The sequence below is a fragment of the Megascapheus bottae genome, chromosome 16 (genome assembly GCF_031878675.1).
Source record: "Megascapheus bottae isolate mThoBot1 chromosome 16, mThoBot2.hap1, whole genome shotgun sequence".
Classification (NCBI taxonomy): Eukaryota; Metazoa; Chordata; class Mammalia; order Rodentia; family Geomyidae; genus Megascapheus; species Megascapheus bottae.
The window spans coordinates 3,727,818-3,750,130 of record NC_143524.1 but is presented as its reverse complement, the minus strand read 5'-3'; the positions used below and the strand labels follow the sequence as shown (position 1 = coordinate 3,750,130).

The window sequence follows — 22,313 nt, the reverse complement described above, 5'->3', positions numbered from 1 at the left end:
AACTGGCCCGAGTCCAAGACTCACTCTAAGTAGAATAGCAGGCAACAAAGGCAAGAAGGTAAGTTGTGTCCAGTTAGAGGGTGGACAGGTGTGAAACTGCTTATTAATGATTTTCTTTTGACCTCCCGGCTCTGGCTAATTTTGAAAGGGTGAGCACACAGTGACTCCATTTAGGAGGTGACACTGTTACTTCTTCCTCCAGGACTAGCTTTGTCTCAGGGGTCTAAGTACTGCTTGCTGGGGTTATGTCCTGGTTGGTATCTTAGGCATCCTATTTTTTTTGTCAGGCATGGGGTTTGAACTCAGGGCCTGGCTGCTATCCCTGGGTTTGTTTGCCTCAGGCTATCGCCACGTTGACCCACAGCAATGCTTTTGGCATTTGAGTAGTTAATTGGAGCTAAAAGTCTCAGGGTGGGGCCTGGTGGTTCACGCCTGTTAAGTTTGATCAATAAAAAACTTGTAAGTTATTTATCCCACTGCCGGGCTGACAAAATGCTGCAGAGGGTAAACTCTGTAATGGTAAAACTCCACAGTAGTGAATTTGCTGACATGATGAGTGTTTTAAAACACCAAGAGCAACTGATTACATGATCTAGTTAAATTTTTAATCAGCATAGGCTGGGAATTTGGCCTAGTGGTTAAAGTGCTTGCCTAGCATGCACGAAGACCCGGGTTCGATTCCTTGGTACCACATACATAGAAAAAAGCCGGAAGTGGTGCTGAGGCTCAAGTGGTAGAGCTCTATCACTGAGAAAGCCCAAGGACAGTGCTCAGGCCCTGAGCTCAAGCCCAGGACTGGCAAAAAAAAAAAAAAGGAAGTTGGCCATAGTTTCCTGGTATTGCACTGGAAAAAGACATTTTGCACATTGCATGAGAGAAGCAACATGGTCAATGCTAGAAAAACCATGCAACACTAAACCTTTCCCCACTCCCCACTCTCTGTTTCTCTGAGCCTGCTCAGTGTTCCGCAGAGTCCCTCTGCAGCCATGAATAACGCCTGTCCTGGTTTGCTGAGGTCTCGGGGTCCTTTCTCTTGAAAGGACCGCTTGATCTTTCCTCACCCTCATGACTCAGTTTCCTACCAGACTCTCAATTCCACCTCTTAAAAGCGTGGCTTCTCTGTATCTCATTGATTGAGTTCCCATATAACTGACCAGACAAGCGAGTTTCAAGAAGCCTCAGAGAAATGGCTGGCCATCTTTCTTTGCCCACATTTCTAGAGGGCCTAAAGCTGCAGGAGGCCAGCCTCTGCCCGCTCCTCACATGACCTGCCATCTAACTACAGGTGACCTTTGGGGTCACTTTCCAGGTACGAGTGTGTGCGTGAAGCCCGACCCCCCTCCCAGCAGCTCATGCCAACATGTGTGAAAGCCAGCAGTGGGGGGGGACTGCCATGCAGGGACCGCCAGTGTTTCTACTTTGGTCCTGAGGGGACCACCGGGGGGCTGGGGGCCAGACAGGTGTACGTTCCTGTGTTTCTGTCTGTCTGTCTCCCTTCCTGTGCATTTATGGATGTGTCTGTCTGTCTCTCTCTGGTACTGGGGCTTAAACTCAGGGTTCATCCTCTCACTTGGCTTTTTTCTACCCCTTAAGGCACACCTCCCCTCTGGCTTTTTGGTGTTTAATTGGAGATGAATTTTACGGACTTCTGTCCCCGGGCTGGCTTCAAACATGAATCTCCAAGGATCCATGAGCAGCAAGCAGCACTGGGGTGTTTGTGCTCTGCAAGGGGCGTGCTGGCTGCTGTGTGGAGGCCAGACCTGGAAAGCCAGCCAGGTGGGTGACAGTGGCTCTGCCTTGGATGAGAAGTGGCCAGACTGGAGGGATGCTGGGAATAAGACAGGCTGTTAATTAGCACCCAGATGCTGGGGGCAGCTGGAGAGGTCCCCCTTGGAGAGAGCAGCAGCTGCCTGGTGGCAGAGGCAGGAGAAGGCCTGGCCGGACACCGGGGTCCCCTGGAGTTGAGCCTGAGTACGTTGGAGGGACGTCCATGGGGGGGGCGCTGCTGGGGAGCCTCTCCTGGACCCTTGAAGTCCAACCTTCCACAGTCTCCCAGCATCACTAATTCTCAGGGCTGAGGCCTGGATTTAAGAGTACTCAGCCCTCCTCCCAGCTCCCCAGCCCGCTTCGCGAGGAGGCAGCAGGCAGGACACTTCACTCATTCGTTCCCAGCCATCTCAGGCACTGGGGATGCCCACTCTGGCTGGTATTGTTGGCACTTGAGTGAGCAGACAGCACCTGTGCCTTCGCGGTTGGTTGATTCGGGTGTAAGGGGTGTGGCACTTCTGTGTGTTTTTCCAAGCACACTGAGAGTCCTATGAGGTCCATTGTGGGGCCTCTGTCCCCTGCACACAGAGGCCTGGACTCTGTGCTGGTCCCTGGGGGCTCTGTGTTTGTCATGGCTACCGTGGTGGGAGGTCTGTTGCCTGGTCACCAGGCAGAGTCCCCTCCCTGCTGCTAGACCTGGCGTTCCAAAGTCCATTTACACACCCAGCCTTGGGCCTCTCAGCCCTCTGCCTCCCCGCCAGCCTCGCTCCAGCCTGTCTCTCCTTCCCTCACGCCTGGCCCTGCATGCTCCCTCCTGAGGGCCTGGTGAGAGGACTGGGGCCAGAGACCATCCTGCCACCAGCATCTGTGGCTGAATGTGACCTCTGACCCCCCTTGGACTGCATGATTTCTTCCAAATCTGCTACGGTCAGAACACCAGGACAGCTCCTCACTTGCAGGTCTTATCCTTTCTCTATCCCTTACCCAAACTCCTAATCTTCTGTTCACCCCCCTCCTGTCCTCCCTTCCTCTTGCCCCCTGGTTTGTACTCATTCATTACCCCACCCTGGGCCCACGGCAGACATGACTAATCAATTGTACATTTCCTCCTACCAACTGCACACAGACAGCATCAGACTTCTTGTGGGTGACACATTTCAGTCAGATACCCCCAACCAGCCAGATCTGGCTTCAAGATCTGTCACTAAGGATGGGCAGACATACCTGTCCTCCAGGTGTAAACAGAGCTGTTAACAACCACTGTTTGGGAGATTCTATTTATAAATCTGAAAAAAGGGAGTCCACTTTAAATACAGAATGTCCATCTACAGGACAAGGGTTTTTCTGTACCAGCCCATCTGAGTAGAGAACCGGAGGCTGCAGAGGGGAGTCTGCCAGGAACAGGATCTGGACCAGCTGTCTAAAGCTCTTGCCTTCCTGGAGGCACCAGAGGTGAGCTCTTTGTATCCTGGACCAGGTACCTGCTATTAGAGACCACCGAGGACACAGGAAGCATTTGGCAACCCAGGGCCCCTCATAGCAGACCCGGGAACCAGGCTGGACGGTGGGGCTACAGGGCCTCACAGAAGGGTGCAGCTCTGGGAGCCCAGGGCCCAGTTGATCAGCTGCTGGTTCCAGGGACTATAGGGCGGGTAGCGGATTTCGTTGAACTTCTCCAGGCCAGAGTAGGACAGCAGGCAGGCGCGCTGGTGGGAGAAGGTGTCGAAGGAGAACTTGCCATGGTACCTGCCCATCCCGCTGCTGCCTGCGGGGACACAGAAAGTGAGGATGAGGTTGAGGCCCCGCTGGCTGGCAGCCCCACCAGAAGCCACTGCCTGGGCCAGCAGCCCCCAGGGCACAGGGAGGTCAGGCAGAGCCAGGCCTTTCTGAGACCCATGTTCCAGATAGGGAAACTGGGGCTTTGAGAGGCTCCGGGCCTGGGTTAAGGGTATTGCAGGGAGTATAGACAGTTACAGGTCTGAAGAACCAGACCCAAGCTTCGTGGGACGGGCCTTGAAGGGTGGGGAGGGCGGCGACTCACCCACTCCCCCTAGCGGCAGGGAGGGCAGCGTCAGGTAGATGAAGCCCTCGTTGCCTCCGAAGCTGCCACTGCTGGTACGGTCCAGCACCTGGTTGACCACCTGGGGGGAGGGGGAGAGGAGAGGGTGGGTGGTGGGGACGCCAAAGTGGGGAGGGCAGGGGGTGAAAGCACCAAGGACGCTGCATCTGCTGTCTTCCCATGGCTGCTCTGTCTGCAAGCTGCCCTTGCACCGAGGACGCCGCCTCCTGAGCGCTAGCTAGGGAAGAAGGCTCCCGTGCTTACAGCCGAGTGGCCCACGGCCCGGAGGCAGGACGAGGGCTAGGACTTTGTAGGAAAATGCAGGGATCCCACTGGGACGGCTGTGCTGCCGGGACCTGTGCTTCCCCCCCCCCCCAATGCCTTTAGGAGGAACCTTGGCATGGCTCAGGGAAATGAGATCCAGACAATCTGTCCTCGCAGGTTCAAGCTGACCGGGCAGGGCAGATGGCTGGCAGCCAGGCGTCTCACACATTCATCCTGACCCGGGCCCTCTGCCAGATGTCCTGGTGCTGCCAAGCGTCCTGGGTCAGACTCACCTCTGCCACCAGCCCCTGTGCCCTCAGTGTGGTCTAGGCTAGGGACACCACTCCTCACTTGCCTCCCAGGCCCTCCCTTGGGCCCCTGTGGGAATGGGGACCCAGCACCCGTTCTGGGATCTGCCAGCATCGCTGTGTGCCTTGACAGCCAGGCACCAAGGGGGACACTGGCTACCAGACTGAGCCCTGTGAGGAAGAATGGAAGAACGCAGGCCAGGGCCCAGCCCAGGGCACAAGGAGAAAACCCCAGGGAGCTGCCCACAGGGCGGAGCCAAGGGACCCAGCCCCGCAGCCCTGGGCCCTCTGCTGCCACCCTCTGGCAGCACACTGACAGTGCACCCGCCCCGCTGCCCACCTGGTTGCTGTTGGAGAAGGCATACAGGGCCAGAGGCTTCTCCCGCTGGTTGATGAAGTCGATGGCCTCGTCCAGGCCCCTCACCGTCACCAGGGGCAGGATGGGCCCGAAGATCTCCTCCTGCATCACCGGCTCCGTCTCCTGCACGTCCACCAGCACCGTGGGCGCTGCGGGCACAGGGACAGCTCAGCACCCAGAGGGCACGGGCGCCAGGGAGGAGCAGGCTGGCTCTGCCCCCCACACTGCAGGCTGTCAGCCTGGGAGGGCCTGGGGTCCTGGCCTCAGGGGACTGCAGAAGGTGGCTCTGAATTTGGACCCACAGCCTGGACCCCTGGAACTTGGGTCCCGGCTCAGCCGGCCAGAGCTGTGGGATCAGGGTTTGGGTTGGAGGCGTCAGGGCTCAGAACTGAGGCGGTGTGTGGCGCCTTCGTGTTCTGAATCGCAGCATGGCGAGCCCACGTGCAGCGGTGTCGAGGCGGCGGGCGCAGGCGCAGCCTTGGTCAGGCAGGGCCCTTGGCATGAGGACCCCACCCGGGCAGCCCGGGGCCGGGAGGGGACTCACCGATGTAGAGTTGGCTCTCGTCGCTCTGGCCTCCGATGGCCACGCGGCCACAGCGCAGCAGCTCCTGCAGCCGCTGGAAATGCTTGTGGTTGATGATGCGGCCCAGGTTGGGGGAGGTCTTGGGGTCGTCGCCATAGAAACGGGTGATGGAGCTCTGCAGGGCGGGCAGCAGCCGCCCCTGCATCTCGGGGCTGCACAGCACGTAGTCGGGGGCCACGCAGGTCTGGCCGGTGTTGAAGTAGCGGAACCAGGCCACGCGGTTGGCCACGGTCTGGGGGTCACAGTCGTCGTCCACGTAGCAGGGGTTCTTGCCCCCCAGCTCCAGGGTGATGGGCGTCAGGTGCTTGGCGGCAGCGGCCATGACGATCTTCCCTACGCGAGGGCTCCCTGGGCGTACAGCCAGGGGACTCCATTTTATTTGGGCATGGCCAAGTGAGGATGCCAAGCCTGACCTTGCCTCCCTCTCTTTCCATAGACTTTCCAGCGAGGTCCAGGTTTGCTCTACACACCGGCATCCGTCTCCATCCTGACCCTCCAGGCTGCAAGATGGCCAGGAGGCCGGGCCAGCCTGCCCAGGCTGGTATACACTTCCCTCCCTTGGCTGTGGTCTCCCCTCTTCCCCTCCTCCTCATTCTTCCCTGCGGTGTCCGGCACCCGGGGCCCGGGCCGGGGTGGGCCTCACCTGTGAAGAAGATGTAGTCAAATTTGTGTTCCAGCAGCTGCCCGGTCTCCTGGGGTCCCCCCAGCACCATAGCAAAACAGCTCTGCAAAGTGAACAGGAGCCTCAGGGCACTCTCCACGCATGCGCTGAGAGCCACGGACGTCCTGGGACATTGGGTGCCAAAAGGCAGAGCCAGCCTACCTGGTCCAGGTACTGTGGCAGCAGCTCAGACAGCACCTTCTCCGTGCCCTTGCTCATTTCGGATGGCTTCAGCACCACGCAGTTCCCTGCGGGGAGAGGGGAGTGGGCTGGCAGGCCAGGGCGCCGCTGCAGGGTCAGTGCCTGAGGTACCTGGGGTCTCTCTTTGGGAAGGGTTCCTGGACTGGGAGGTCAGGGGGCCCGGCACCTCTCCTCACCTGCTGCCAGGGCCCCCACCAGGGGCATCAGCGTGAGGTTCACGGGGTAGTTCCACGGGGCTATGATGAGAGCCACCCCGAAGGGCTCCTTCCGGATGAAGGCGGAGCCCAGCTTCGTGAGCTGCAGGGCAGGGCAGGGGTGAGCGGCTCTGAGGGTCACCCCAGAGCCTCCCTCCCTCCCTCCCCACCCGGGGGTCCGCACCTCCCAGACAGAGCCCTGAGAGGGCCCTGGGCCCAGCGGCTCCACAGGCCGCCACCCTCCCCCAGACAGCCACTGGATCTCACCAAATTGGTGGACGCCGGTTCATCCTTCATCCAGGCCGGCAGGTTCTTCAGGGCTAGATCCACCTCATTCTGACACTGGATAATCTCAGAGATGTCTGATTCGAAGGCTGACTGTGGGGAGGTGGAGAGGACAGGTCAGGTTCACGGCCGGGAGGGTGGGGAGCACTGCACAGGTGACGGGGTCCCCAGCATGGGAGAGGGTGTGGAAGCCACACATGGGCCCCTCAGCTCTGATTCCAGTCTGTCACTGCTTAGCATGGTGGCCTGGGCAGGTGACTGCAGAGTGCCCTGGTCTCCCTGTTTGTCGGCCGGGGGCAGCAATCAAGCCTGCCTCGCCAGGGGCTGCACACCGGTCCATGTCACAACCTCTGTCACACGCTGACAGGAGAAGGGCTGCTGTATAAATAAACCCATAGACCTTTGAGGGCACAGCCCGGCAGGCGGGCGGCAGAGCCTCCTTGGGGGAGGGGGCCATGCCTAGGGAGGACACAGCTCCCCTGCACCCCCCTTCACTCCCCGCCCCCCGTGGCCACACCTTGTGCAGGTCCTGGGCCAGCGCCTCCTGCAGCTGCTGCTTGTGGTCCTGCAGGAAGCGGCCCAGGCCCCGGAGCTGCGCTGCCCGGAACTCGGCCGGCCGTGTGCGGCCCGCGTGGAAGGCCTCCCGCAGCCGCCGCAGCGTGTCCTCGAAGGGATCCGATCTCCTGGATGGGGCAGAGGGAACTGGGTGGCAGGGCCGCCTCCCCCCTGGAGCCCTCCACCCACAGGACCCGTGACAGCCCTGTGCATCTGGGCACGTCTGAGCGCCTGTGTTCACTGTGTGCACACGCCTGCGTGTGAGTACCTGCACCTACGTGTTCCAGCGTGCAGGTGAATGGAGGGGTGTCTGCGTGTCCGGGTATGTCTGTGTCTGCATGACTGTGTGTAGATGTCCCAGAACATCTCCGAACGTCACTGATCCTAAGATAGTAGCGACTGCGTCCTGGAGGCCACATTGCCACCTGTGCCTATCGGGGCCTGGCAGGGCACTGAGGCAGAGAAGCCAGACAGTGCTTCTGAGGGCAGCTCCGTGCTGCGCAGGGTCCGCCGTGGACAGCGCCCTCTATGGGCTGCTCCCTTCTGTGCTGCATCCGCCATGGACAGAATGCCAGGCTTTGAGTGGCTACACCAGGAGGCAGCAGCATCTGTCTGACAGAGGAGGGAATGGACAGAGCCCACGGCCACACACCACGGGGTGGGAGGGCGAGAGTGTGGAACACCAGCTCCAGCCCTCATTCAAGGCTCCCATTGTTGGGCTGTTTTGTTTTTTCTTTTTTGGAAATACCAGGATTTGAACTTAAGGCCTAGCGAGACAAGCACTCCTCACAAAGAATCGTGCCTCTAACCCTGAGTTTTTGCAGGCTGTTTTTGACATCGGGTCTCACTTCCTGCCTGGGCACCTGGGCTTTCTGTGGTGCCCCATCATGCCCAGCTCTTTGCCAAACTGGGGTCTCACAAACTTTCCTGGCCAGGCTGGTCTTGAACTACAGTACTTCCCATCTCAGCCACACAAGTAGCTAGGCTTCTAGGTGTAAGCTGGGGCCTGGTTTCAAGGTGCTCTCTTGCCCCATTTACCCTCCATACAGGGGTCTGGCACCCAGGGCTAAAGGCTGGCTAGGGACCGCTCACTGCTTACCTACCATACAGGCCCTGGCTAGATCTGAACTGCACATATAACTGCGGCAAGCCCTCCTAGACAAAAGAAAATGCCGTGTGTGTGTGTGTGTGTGTGTGTGTGTGTGTGTGTGTGTGTACATGCATGTGCTTGTGCATGCCTTGTTGCTTAATGATGAGAGAAGTTGCAAGAAATGATCCTTAGGCAATCCTGTCTTGACTCACATAACATCGGAGAAAGTGCTTGTTTAACCCTACCTGGTTCAACCTGTTAAGCTCTTACCTGTGTTATAATCTTACAGGATTATTGATATATGGACAGATGGACACGAACTAAAATGTTACTAACCCAGGACAAATGTAACTATGAACACAGTTGGCATTCTGTAGACTCTGGCAGAGGCCAGCTTGAGACCCACCAGCCAGTTGCCTGCAGTAAAAAGCCAGGGGAGGGCCTCTTAGAGGGCAAACATAAAGAACCAGCACATGCAAAGGCTCTGGGGTGCAGATTTTTCAGAAGCCAGGTGCAGCTGGGTCACTTGACAGCCTGATAGAAATAAATGCATGCCACAAATCTCCTCTGGAACAAAGATTGGACAGAAGGCAGACCCTGTAACCACAAGTGGAGCTCAGTATTTGACCAGCACTGACAACTTACAGGAGCTGAGGGCAAGGTCAGGTGAAAAGGGGGGCTTGAGCTCTGCTCCCTGTGGGCCCTACAGTCCTCTGGTGGCACTGAAGCTATGGTTGTGTGCCCATGTGCATGCTGCTGTTTATTTACTATCTCAATATCTTTCTACAGTCTCCATTGTTTACAATGAGAATGTCAGCACCTAGGGCCAGAAATCAGCAGAGATGGCGGCTTTTTTTTTTTTTTGTGGATCAAGGGGCTTGAACTTGGCCTGGGTGCTGTCCCTGAGCTCTTCAGCTCAAGGCTACTGCCCTACTCTTGAACCAAGCCCCATTTCCCATTTTCTAGAGGTTAATTGGAGAGAAGAGTCTCAGGTCTTTTTATGCCCAGGCTGGCTTTGAACCTTGATCCTCAGATCTCAGCCTCCTGAGTAGCTAGGATGACAGGCGTGAGCCATGGCGCCCAGTTTTGTTTTGTTTTGTTTTTGTCTGTACTGGGGCTTGAACGCAGGGCCTGAGCACTGTCCTTGGTCTTTCTCAAGGCTAGAGCTCTACCACTTGAGCCACAGCACCACCTCTGGTTTTTTTTTTCTATGTATGTGCTACTGAGGAATGGAACCCAGGTCTTTGTGCATGGAGTCAAGCACTCTACCACTAGGCCAAACTCCTGGCTGAGATGGTGGTTTTTTGTACCTGAAACCACACACTCAGCACTGACCTCATCCCCCAAAAGTCCCTCTTCCTGACATCCTGGTCACAGTCCTGTACTGCCTGTCATGCCCCATCTGTCCTGCAGCTGCCCCCTCCCTCAGCCTAGGCACCCCATGGCTTCCTGGGTGCTTCCTGGATCTGTCTCATCAGTAGGTGAAGAGATCACGAGCTGCTGACCGGAGGCCATGTGGCACCTCTGGCTGTCACTCTGCAGGCCCTGTGGGCAGTCTGGTCCTTCCCCTCTCCTGTGACCTCACATCCCTTTTCCCCCAGTCACTGCCCACTCCCAAGGCCTCTGGCCAAAGCCTCCCACAGCGGTACATACCCCACGGAAGATGCCGAGTCTGGACTCTTGGTGGACATGCTGCCTGAAGATGCAGGAACTCTGCTCCTGCCTCTGCTGTGGCTTGTGTCTCCTCCTGGGCAGCTCCCAGCTCTCTCGGTCTGTGGTGCCACGCCCTGTGGAGGAGTCAGGCTGCCGCAGGAGCTCTGGTGCAGCTGGGCCAGCTCATTGGCTCCACTGAGTTCCACTCCTACCTCTCTCCTAGCCCCGTCTTGTCTCCCTGACCCAGCTGGTTGGGAACGGGTGGTGCTGGCTGTGCCGGCTGCTCTGGCCCTGGTGTGAGTGGGAGGGGCCCGCAGGGACTGATCTGAGCATCTTCAGGACTCCGACACCCCGTTCACCCCTAGGCTCAGCCTCTCCTGGCCCAGATCAGGGTGTCCCAAGCCAGATTAGCAACTGTGGTTCCTCCACTCCCACTTTCATGGGGCCAACTGGCAAACCTGGGGCAGAGGAGGGGCCTCCATGCGAAGAGGTCCTTCCAGGATTCGAGCATTATTCATTCATTCGATTAATCTCCTGTTGATGGTCTGACTCCAGGCAAGGTGTTTAACCTTTCTGGGCTTCCCCGAGGGAAGCTAACATGTCATTGACATGGATTTTCTGCTCCTGGCACAAAATCAGTGCAACTCTCTGAGTGTGTATTTCAGAATTTATTGGGCACCTCCTGGATCCTGACTCCATCTCCTCTCCCCAAGACTAGAACATTCTTCCACTCACACCAAGGGCTGGAAAGTTTCTCAGCAGATTATGTGGGCTGTGGGCTGAAGGGACATCTGAAACACTTGGGCTTGTAACCTGGATCACGGGAAGCCCTTGACCCCAAATCTTTGGCATCATCAGGTGAAAATGCTAACGTGAGTCTGAGGCAGGACAGATTAGGGACAATGAGGCATGGTACATAGCAGCCAGGAAATGAAAACCTCAAGCTGAAAGCAAATACAGGAAATAGTCATCCCCTTAAGATTCAAGGAGCAGAAGCCGGGAGTTTGGCCTAGCATGCATAAAGACCCGGGTTCAATTCCTTGGTATCACATACATAGAAAAAGCCAGAAGCGGTGCTGCCGTGACTCAAGTGGAAGAGCTCTAGCCTTGAGAAAGACCAAGGACAGTGCTCGGCCCTGAGTTCAAGCCCAAGAATGGTGAAAAAAAAATTCAAGGACCAAAATCATTCTAGGGCAAAATGAAGCAGTATAAATTAGGGAGAATGAAGCCTGGTTACAAAACAAAGGGTACAAGAAATCAAATTCAGTCACAAAAGGAAATAAACCAAAAAGGGGAAAAGGAGGGAAAAAAAGAACCTCAAACAGTACAATAAAAAAAAGAGAGAGAGAAGAGAAAATGAGGCCTGGGGAAGTTACCTCAGAAACAAAGTAGTTAAAAACAGAAACTGAAAGAGATAGATTTGACATACAAGACTACATCAAAATAAACATTTTCTTTATAGCTAAGGACATAGTTACTAAAGTAGAAAGACAGCCAACAGACTGGAAAAAGATCTTAACCAGTAATCCATCAGACAAAGGCCTAATAGCCCTAATAAATACAAGGAGCTCAAGAAAGCAACTTCTCTCAGTACCAATCAACCAGCCATTAAATGGGCAAGTGAGCTAAGGAGAGATTTCTCAGAAGAGATAAGAATGGCAAAAACAATAAAAAAAAAACTACATGAGGAAATGTTCATTATCCCTAGCCATAAAGGAAATAAATCAAAACAACTCTAAGATTCCACCTCACCCCAGCTAGATTGGCCAATACTGTGAATTTGGACAAGAACAAATGCTGGCGGGGCTGTGGGGAAAAAGGAAGCCTGTACACTGCTGGCTCCTCAGAAACCTAAACCTTGACCTTCCCTATGATGCAGCCACCCAGCCGTACCGCTTCTGGGCATCACCAACCAGAATATGACAAGGACACCGGCACAGCCATGTTTACCGCTGCACTATTCACCACAGCCAACACATGGAAACAGCCCAGATGCCCCACAATAGATGAGTTCCTGTACACAGTGGAATTTTACACGGCTATTAGAAAGAATGCTATTATGTCATTTGCAGGGAAATGGATGGACCTAAAACAAATCATGATATGTGAGGTATGAAAGCACCATTCCAGAAAACAATGTAGACACTCGGTCACATACAGCAAAGGGGTTTACCGCCAGCAGAGAGCTGATGGGCTAGCCCTCTGGGGACAGACGGCAGCAGCCTGTCCCTGGTAAAGCAGCAGTTTTTGGTTAGGGGACTAGCTTATGTGAGACATGAGTCTCACGGACTTTAGTGCCTGCTCTGGCTTTGAACAGTGATCCTTAGATCTCAGCTTCCTGAGTAGCTAGGAGTACAGGTGTGAGTCACCAGTGCCTAGCTCAGAAGACTTACCTCCAATGAATCATCAGCTAGCAGGAAGTGGCACCGTGGCTCTAGTGGTAAGAGTGTTGCGGACAGCACTCCCATAACTAAAATAACTAGATAACAAAGGGCAGAATATGTTTAGACAACGTTGCTAACAAGGCACAGTAGCATACGGTGGGAGCTTGATGGACGGAGGGGTCACCCTGGTGGAAGGGGGCGTCACATGAAGCTGAACCCGTGGCCCACACTGTAGCCTTACTCTATCATCCATTTGTAGACTAGAGCATTCTGCATACCAGTTTATACGAATGCCAAATTCTCTTACGCAGAGAGATGAACTCGTCTCCCCTAGGATTCTCCCGAATCCCCCGTGAGAGTTCTTAAGCACCTCCTGGGGGCTTCGTAATAAAGACCCCCGATGTGCATTCTCAAAATGCAGCCTCCCTGTATCTCCAGGTCAAATTCCCATAGAACAGACTCGGACTTGACAGATCCTGAAGCAGTTAGTAGAGATTAACCTGCTGGTATCAGGCCAGGTTCACAGCAGTGGCTGCAGCACTGGAATCCAAAATGCCCATCGAGCCCAAGTGAAGATTTGAGCAAGGAAAGTGGGGTGGCAAGTGCTACTGTGTTTGAAGTGCCACTGTGACTGTGAAGGAATGAGCACTTAAGAGCTGGCCGGTGAGCCAGAGACGGGAGCAGTTACCTAGATCAAGGAGGGACGATGCCAGCAGTAGAGGTACTGGCAGAACTGGCTCTGCCACAGACTTCCTTTACGACTCCAGATGAAGCCGTCAAGATAACCACTGGCATGTGAGTGGCACAGAGTGTGGCTTAGTTTGCTGAGGGACTTGTTGGATTATGTTCATCAGAATTAGCACAGCTTGAATTTCTTCCCTGACAAATTCAAGTCAAAACAGGAGAAGAAAAGGATTCACAAGGCAAAACCTGAGAAGGACTTGACCTAGAGAGGTGACGGAGCCACAGAAGTGCTGGCTGAAGAAGGACAAGAATCTGCTGGGTGACTCATCTTCCCTGTTCTGCTTTTTCTGGAAACATCCAATAGGCTCCATGAATTAATTCGGTGTTGAGGTTTGGTGGATGGGTGTGGCTATTTGTTTTTTTGACCTAAGAAATCCACTGGGTATAAAATTGACCTGGACTATGGAGTTTCTTTTGCAGAACCATATTTCAATCACTATGTGCCACAGTTGAATGAGATCTGTAAAACCTGCCCAGTAACTTAAGAGGATTCTTTCTTTCTTTCCTTCCTTCTTTCCTTCTTTCTTTCCTTCCTTCCTTCTTTCCTTCCTTCCTTCCTTCCTTTCTTCCTTCCTTCCTTCCTTTTCTCTCTTTCATTCTAAGGTCTAAGACTGAGACTGGAATTTCGTGCCTGCTGGTTTTGCTCATGGGGGAGTGCCTCCAACCCCCAGGATTTATTCTATAGAAATGTCACACTATTCCATTTACAGCTGTTTAATGTGATCTGTTGTAACAGGTATTTTTTCATTTTAGTTGTTATTATAGAGGCAATGTAGAGAGAGGTTACTGTTACATACATCAGGTAAAGAGTCAGTTCTTTCTCTTTGGCCGGAGTGGGGGTGGGGGTTTCTTCTTTTTTGGTACTAGAGATTGAACCTTGCTAGGCAAGTCCTTTGTCACTGAGCTGCACTCCAGCTCAAGAGTACATTTCCTTTTGGACAATGTCACCCTTCTCCCACACTCTCCTAATGTTTCTTTCTTAACAGGTGTTTTAAGAAATACCTTAGAAGGCTGGGCTCTGCTGGTCATGCCTGTAATTCTAGCTACTCAGGTGGCTGAGACCTGAGCATCACAGTTCAAAGCCAGCCTGAGCAGGAAAGTCTGTGAGTCTCGTATCTCCAATTGACCACCAGAAGTGGTGCTGTGGCTCAAGGGATAGGGTGGTACCCTTGACCTGAAGAGCTCAGGGACAATACCCAGGCCCAGAGTTCAAGTTCTATGATCGACCAGCCTGGGCTGGCTTTGAACTTCGATCCTTAGATCTCAGCCTCCTGAGTAGCTAGGATGCCAGGCATGAGCCAGCTTAGTATTTCTTCTTGCATGCCAGATCACTTGTCTGCCATGGAATCACTTCTGCCAACTTAAGTGTTATTATACTACAAAATGTAAAATGATTTGAAGGTAAGGTTTATTTTTAAATATTAACGTACTGCTAAGCATAGCAGTTATGTTTTTACACTCACATCAGTGCCTTGCAGTGCTGTCCAGAAAGCCTGCAGATATATTAAGGTAATCTCAGTGTTTCACTAATGATGTACGTTGTGACAATTACTGCATTTGGAAGAACAATAAATGGTTGCCATGAACTAAAAAAACAAAACAAAATGACAGAATGACGAGCTGTACATAGGCAAGTGTGGAGAAAGCAAGCAGGGAAGCCAGAAGCGCTTGCAGTCAGGATTACTGACCTGGCTTGGATGTGAGTGAGTCGGGGAGAGGCCTCCCTGACCCAGGCGAGAGCAGGTGGACAGGCAAGTTGCCACTCCACATAGGCATCCTGTGACACAGACGGTCCCCAAACGTGGTACTGATCCACAGAGAACAAGAGCAGGGTTTTGAAGAAAGCAAGATGCAGTTTACTGCTTTTCCAGACAAAGGAGGAGAATGGCAGACCAGCAAGGCAAAGGTTAACACCCCCTGACCCCCCAGCCCCAGGCAGGGAGTGAAGGGTTTTAAGGAATGTACCAATCATTAGGAGACTAAGGGTAAGAAAACTCTTAGCATAAGCTAAGCTAAGGCTTGCCTCTGTCACTCACCCACCTCCTGCGTGAGGCGGCGAGAACTCCTGGGTCTTTCTGGGGCTCTGAGTGTTGTCTATACAAAACAAGCTGCTGGGTGCTCCTTACTGGATGCCCACAAGAAACTCATCCCATTGACAAAGACAAATGCTGCGGGAGCCAGGACCTTGGCCTAGTGGTAGAGTGCTTGCCTAGCATGCATGAAGACCCAGGTTTGATTCCTTGGTACCACATACTTAGAAAAAGCCGGAAGTGGTGCTGAGGCTCAAGTGGTAGAGCTCTAGCCTTGAGAAAAATCCAAGGACAGTGCTCACGCCCTGAGCTCAAGCCCAGGACTGTCAAAAAAAAAAAAAAAAAAGACAAATGCTGATGGTGAAAGTATGGGGGAGAGATCTTCCAAGTTAAAGGACCCCAGAAGCAGGCAGGAGTCACCACACTTACAGGTCACAGCCCGATTTGAAAGCCAGGTGCCACGGGATCCTGTCTAGCACCCTAGCTGACTCAGGAAACTGAGATCGGAATAGTTTGGTTCAAAGCAAGTCCAGGCAGGAAAGTTCATGAGATTCTTACCTCCAACTAACCACCAAAAAAGCTGGAAGTAGAGGTGTGACTCCAGAGGTAGAGTGCCAGCCTTGATTTAAAAAAAAAAAAAGCTAAGGATCAGTGCTCAGGCTCTGAGTTTAAGCCCCAGTATTGACATGCAGAAACATAGAAACACACACACACACACACACACACACACACACACACACACACTAGTCAGAAGAGACATGGAAGGGCCTCATATTTACAGTACAAAAGGCAGGAGAAATTCATTAAGAAGAAATAAGTCACTAAACACATTCATCAAATGTTGGCACACCTAAGCTCATGAAACAAACGCATCTGGATTTAACATCTCTAATAGACATCAGCACAATAATAATGGAAGACTTCAATAGCTACTCTCACCAGTAAATAGGCCATCTAAACAAAATCAACAACCACACATGGAAAAAAGAAACAAATGACCCCCGAGACCAAATGCATTTAACACATCTGCAGGAAATTCCAGCAGCTGTCCAGTACACATCCTTCCCAGCAGCCTATGGAACTTTCTACAAAGAAAGATAGCAACTCCTAACAAATGCAAACAAATTCAAATAGTGCCTTCTATCAGACCATAATGGAATGAAACTAGAACTCAGTAACAAAAGAGCTAAAGAAAATATTCAGACACATGGAGACTAAACAACACATGACTGAATGGTAAGTGGCCACAAGTTTCTATAATCAAACGAGAATTAAAGTGCAGCCTACCAGAACCTTTGAGACAGAGCAAAGAGAAAAACTTTATAGTTATGAGTGCCTACATAGAAGAAACAATAAAAAAAAGAACCCTTAAATAAATGAATGAGGCACCTCAGACTTGAAGTAAAACAATAACAAGCCAAGCTTAAAATGAGCAGATTGAAAGAAATAATAAAAACTAGGACAGAAACTAATGAAACTGACACTAAAAAACCATAAAACTAATAAACCTAAGCTTCTTTTGGTTTTTGTTTGTTTGCTTGTTTTGCCAGTCCTGGGCTTGAACTCAGGGCCTGCCCTGCCCTTGGGCTTCCTCAAGGCTAGAGCTCTACCACTTGAGCCACAGCACCACTTCCAGCTTTTTCTATGTATGTGGTACTGAGGAATCAAACCCGGGTTTTCTTGCATGCAAGGCAAGCACTCTACCACTAGGCCAAACTCCCGTCCCCTAATTTTGTTTTTTGTTGTTTTGGATTTTTTGTGTGTATGTGGGTCATGAGGCTTGAACTCGGCCTAGGCACTGTCCCTGAGCTCTTCAGCTCAAGGCTACCACCTTACCCTTGAGCCAAGCCCCACTTCCCGTTTTCTAGAGGTTCATTGGAGATGAGTCTCAGGTCCTTTTGTGCCTAGGCTGGCTTTGAACCTTGATCCTCAGATCTCAGCTTCCTGAGTACTAAGATTATAAGCGTGAGCCATCAGCTCCTAAGCTTGTTTTTTATTTTTGTTTTTTCTTTTCTCTTTCTTTCTTTCTTTCCTTCCTTCCTTTCTTCTCTTTTAATGAGAAAGAGTGACAAATTCTTAGCCAATCTGACCACAAGGAGGAAGGAAATGACTCAAACTAGTAAAATTAGAAACCAAAATAGGAAATCACAACAAATACTAATAAATTTCAGAGGATGATGAGGAAATACTTTGAAGAGCTATATTCAATTAAACTGGAATGCTTTCATTTGTTGTTGCTTGGCACCAGATTGGAACTTGAATTTTTGCTCATTTATGAGCACTCTACCACTTCAGCCATGCCTCCAACTCTACACTGGAATTCTCAAAGGGATACATAAATTTCATGATGTCTTTGACCTATGAAATGAACCAACAGAATAGAAAAACCACTTAAACAGGCTGGGAGTGTGGCTTAGTAATAGAGTGCTTGCCTGGCATGCATGAGGCCCTAGGTTTGATTCCTTGGTACCTGTTCTGAGCATTTCACAGGGAGAAATGTTAGCACGATAAATAGAATAAATGATATGTGATGAATATATTGTGGAATGCTAAATGAACATGATATAAAAATAGTGCTATAATAATAAGAGAATAGGGCCAGGAGTTTGGCCTAGTGGTAGAGTGCTTGCCTAGCATGCACGAAGACCCGGGTTCGATTCCTTGGTACCACATACTTAGAAAAAGCCAGAAGTGGTGCTGAGGCTCAAGTGGTAGAGAAAAATCCAAGGACAGTGCTCAGGCCCTGAGCTTAAGCCCAGGACTGGCAAAATAATAATAATAATAATAATAATAATAATAATAATAATAATAACAATAAGAGAATAGAATAATACAGTAGTGAAATGAAACATATATATATATATATAGCCAATACAAACTTGTACCTAAGGCTTGTGGACCTTGGAGATAAAAATGGTGTAAGGACACGTGACTAACCATAGGAACAGTCAAGAGCCTGGCTTACAAGATGAAGTATCATAGGAGCCCAGACACCTGGGCAGAACAGATAGAGCAAGCAACCAGCACATCCCTGGGCACCACCGACCAAAAGGTGGAAACAACCCAAGGACCAAGGCACAACCAATCCAGATCAAACACGAAGGAGTTTGGGCCGGAGAACAGGAGGCCAAGGACCAATATAAACCAAGGAACCAGAACAAGGAGCGGCACTTCTGCTGGCCTGAACCGGGACTGCGGTTCGAGGATCTTTGGCCATGCAGAAGCTGCTCCTTGCCCGAGAAGACTAAGGAGGTGGCACTGCGGCAGGGCTGGGACCCGCGTCTAACTGGCAGGCCCTGTTCCAACTTCAGGACTAAGAGATGTGGGAGGGGTGAGTCCAGCGGTGTGCTGGATAGGCAGATTAGAATTAGGCAAGTTAGGACTAGAAGACAGGAAGTAGAATGCAGTGTCAACTCTGCTAAGCTATGTGAAATCAATAAACGATGCTGCATCATCTTATCTGCCTATTGGTCAATTACGTCGCCCGCTCACGACAGCACCATATCAACAACAACATAAAGAAACAGAATTAGAGCAATGACATTGGAGTAATAGAACCCCCGCCCCCCAAAAAAAAGAAGCACAGGAACAGATGAATTCCCTGCTCAATTCTGTCAGCTCTTTAAGAAGAACGAGCACCAATACCCCTCAAACTCCCCCAAGTTACCAAATTCATGTTAAGAAGCCAGCATTACACTCATTCTAAAACTGAGCTAGAGCCGGGCATGGCGGCTCACGCCTGTAATCCTAATCAGGGGGCTGAGATTTGAGGATCAAGGTTCAAAGCCAGCCTGGGCACAAAAGGACCTGAGACTCTTATAGCCAATTAACCTCTAGAAAACGGGAAGTGCAGCTTGGCTCAAGGGTAGGGAGGTACCCTTGAGCTGAAGGGCTCAGGGACAACACCCAGACTGAGTTCAAGCCCCATGACCCACAAAACAACAACAACAACAACAAACCTGAGCTAGGACATAATGGAAAAAAGAAAGGTATGGGGGAAAATTCCCAGGCTTGGGAGCGGGGACAATGGAAAGAATGACACTGATCAAGAAGCACTGTACTTGTAGCCTGATTTATGACATTGTAATCTCTTTGTATGACTACTTAATAATTAAAAAGGAAAGATTCAGAACAATATCATTAAGACTGACACAAAAATTCTCACTGACTTTCCAACAAAATTCTATTTGAGAGATAGACAGGCTGAGAAAGAAACCAGGAAGATTGATCTGCTTACAACTGCCTGAAAAAAACCCTAACTGGGGCCGGGAGTGTGGCCTAGTGGTAGAGTGCTTGCCTAGCATGCACAAAGACCCAGGTTCGATTCCTCGGTACCACATACATAGAAAAAAAAAGCCAGAAGTGATGCTGAGGCTCAAGTGGTAGAGCTCTAGCCTTGAGAAAGCCCTGAGCTCAAGCCCAGGTCTGGGAAAAAAAAAACAAAAACATCTAAAAAAATCCCTCAAACCCAAAATAGATGTAAGTTTAACCAAGAAGGTGAGAGACCACTATAACGAAAAGCCATAAAACTTTGGAGACATTGAAGAGGACTCTAGGAGAGGGGAAGATCTTCCACGGAGCTTGTGAATTGCAGAATTAATATCGTGAAGATGGACATACTGCCAAAAGCAATCTACAGAGTTAATGCAATACCCATCAAAATCCCAGAAACAGAGAAACCAATCAATACATTCATTTGGGAGCACAAGAGACCCCACAGGAAAAAATGAATGCTGGGAAAGAAGATCAATGTGACAGTAGACAATGCCAGACTTCAAGCTATCCGGTAGCCCTGTGCCTCTGAGCACACAAAAAAATTCATATGTGGGGCTGGGAGTTTGGCCTGGTGGTTGAATGCTTGCCTAGCATTCATGAAGACCCAGGTTTGGTTCCTCCATACCACATATACAGAAAAAAACAACAGGAAGTGGTGCTGAGGCTCAAGTGGTAGAGCTCTAGCCTTGAGAAAGTCCAAGGACAGTGCTCAGGCCCTGAGCCCAAGCCCAGGACTGGCAAAAGAAAAAGAAAAGAATAGGGGCCGGGAGTTTGGCCTAGTGGTTAAAGTGCTTGCCTAGCATGCATGAAGACCCGGGTTCGATTCCTCGGTACCACATACATAGAAAAAGCCAGAAGTGGTGCTGAGGCTCAAGTGGTAGAGCTCTAGCCTTGAGAAAGTCCAAGGACAGTGCGCAGGCCCTGAGCTCAAGCCCAGGACTGGCAAAAAAAAAAAAAAAAAAAAAAAAAGAATAATAACACATATGCTGAGCACCAGTGGCTCATGCCAAAATCCCGGTTCAGGAGGCTGAGATCTGAGGATCGCAGTTCAAAGCCAGCATGGGCAGGAAAGTCCATGAGACTCTTACCTCCAATAAATGACACAGAAAAAGCCAGAAATGGCATTGTGGCTCAAGTGGTAGAGCGCTCTCAGGATCAGTGCCCTAAGTTCAAACCCCCAAATAAACAAACAAAATCTATTGAAATGAAAAAGTTATATTATAAAGCCACAGGAACAAAAATAGCTATTACACAGAAAACTTTCTTTTTTTAACCAGCCCTGGGCTTGGGCTCAGGGCCTGAGCACTGTCCTTGGATTTTCTCAAGGCTAGAGCTCTACCACTTGAGCCTCAGCACCACTTCCAGCTTTTTTTTCTACTAATGTGGTACTGAGGAATCGAACCCGGGTCTTCATGCATTCTAGGCAAGTACTCTACCACTAGGCCAAACTCCAAGCGCTCAAAAACTTTTTAAAAATCTACTTTATTGATTACCATACCATTGTTGGGCACATCTCTGAAGGAGAGTAAGTCAGTATACAAGAAACCTGTGTATTTGCTTTTTGCAGCCTTGATCACTGTAATCAAATAATAAAAGTTAGCTCAGATGCCCAACAACTAGTAAATGGATAAAGAAAGTATTTCACACACACATGCACCACATATACATATCATGGAATATATTATAGGCCAGAAAGAAAAAGAAAATTATGTCATTTGCAGGAAAATAGATGAAAAAGTAGATCATCAGCTGGGAGCAGTGGCTCGCGCCTGTCATCCTAGCTACTCAGGAGGCTGAGATCTGAGGATCGACGTTCAAGGCCAGCCCGGAGCACCAAAGACTATGAGACTCTGATCTCTCAAATAATCACTAGAAAATGGGAAGGGGCACTGTGGCTCAGGGCTAGGGTGGTAGTCTTGAGCTGAAGAGCTCAGGGACAGTGCCCAGGCCCAGAGTTCAGGCCCTATGACCCACAAAAAAAAAAAAGGAAAAGGTAAATCATCATATTGAATGAGATGAGCCTGCCTCAAGAAACAAAGTATCTTGAGTTTTCACTCATTCGTGGAAACTAGGATAACTAAGATGTGTGTGTGTGTGTGTGTGTGTTGGAAAAAGAAAGAGAGACTTTTACTCAAGGCTTGTGCTCTACCACTTGAGTCACAGCACCACTTCTGGCTTTTTTTGTATATGTGGTACTGAGGAATTGAACACGGAGTTTCATGCATGCAAGGCAAGCACTCTACCTCTAAGCCACATTCCTAGTGCTGGTGGGGTTTGTTGTTGTTGTTTTTCAGACGATTTATGGCTGGGCAACCACTGGGTTGAGTTGAACCCACGTGGAGAGGTGTGGCTCAGTAGTCAGATAATCCATCTTCATGCAGGCTGAGGAAGGCTCACTCCAAACCACAACTCTGCTGCTGGAATATCTTTCAACAAGTACAATGTATCTGTGTGGTTAGGAAATGTGGCAGCTGTGGTGATGATAGGAAGGGAGAGCTGCAGTGAAGAATGGTATACACTTGGTTGTTCAGGGAAGGCTTAGTAGCAGAGGATAAGGAGAAAGTGAAGTGAGGCAAGCAGAAAATATTTAGTTAGCTTTGCACTAAGGAGAAGGAAACAAAAATGAAGAAAACAACTATAACAAAAAGAAACACACACACACACACACACACACACACACACACACACACACCACAAGTAATGTTTCAGCAATCTAGTTACCAGCCAAGAGCATAGGTAGTGAGGAAGGGCCAGAGATAGGAGAGGGCGTGAGGGACAGGGCAGCTCTAATTGTGACACATGGGAAGTCCAGGTGGGGAGAAGGATCAGAAAGAGAACATGAGAACATTTGATTTTGAGATTGAATACTGAAAGGCAGATGTTGTGATTCAGGCACCATGAC

The 22,313-nt window shown here is 50.8% G+C and overlaps 1 protein-coding gene across 1 annotated transcript; it reads right to left on the bottom strand.

Moving 5' to 3' along the window:
- Positions 1-3,039: 3,039 nt before the first annotated feature.
- On the bottom strand, positions 3,040-10,054 carry LOC150052281 (aldehyde dehydrogenase family 3 member B2-like). The gene is made up of 10 exons (XM_090348646.1): positions 9,979-10,054; positions 7,198-7,363; positions 6,663-6,773; positions 6,378-6,498; positions 6,163-6,248; positions 5,983-6,064; positions 5,301-5,687; positions 4,739-4,905; positions 3,809-3,908; positions 3,040-3,532 (listed from the first exon to the last, which is right to left on the bottom strand). The coding sequence occupies exons 1-10, from the start codon at positions 10,014-10,016 to the stop codon at positions 3,348-3,350; spliced, it is 1,443 nt and encodes a 480-aa protein (XP_090204772.1). The 5' UTR covers positions 10,017-10,054; the 3' UTR covers positions 3,040-3,347.
- Between the last annotated feature and the right edge of the window lie 12,259 nt (positions 10,055-22,313).

Bases quoted from the DNA above. Each gene is read 5' to 3' on its own strand.
- LOC150052281 (XM_090348646.1), bottom strand. From the start codon at position 10,016: ATGTCCACCAAGAGTCCAGACTCGGCATCTTCCGTGGG. The intron at 3,909-4,738 runs GTGGGCAGCGGG...CCCTCCCCCCAG, and splicing joins CCTTCTCCAACAGCAACCAG to GTGGTCAACCAGGTGCTGGA. The intron at 3,533-3,808 runs GTGAGTCGCCGC...GTGTCCCCGCAG, and splicing joins CCTGCCGCTAGGGGGAGTGG to GCAGCAGCGGGATGGGCAGG.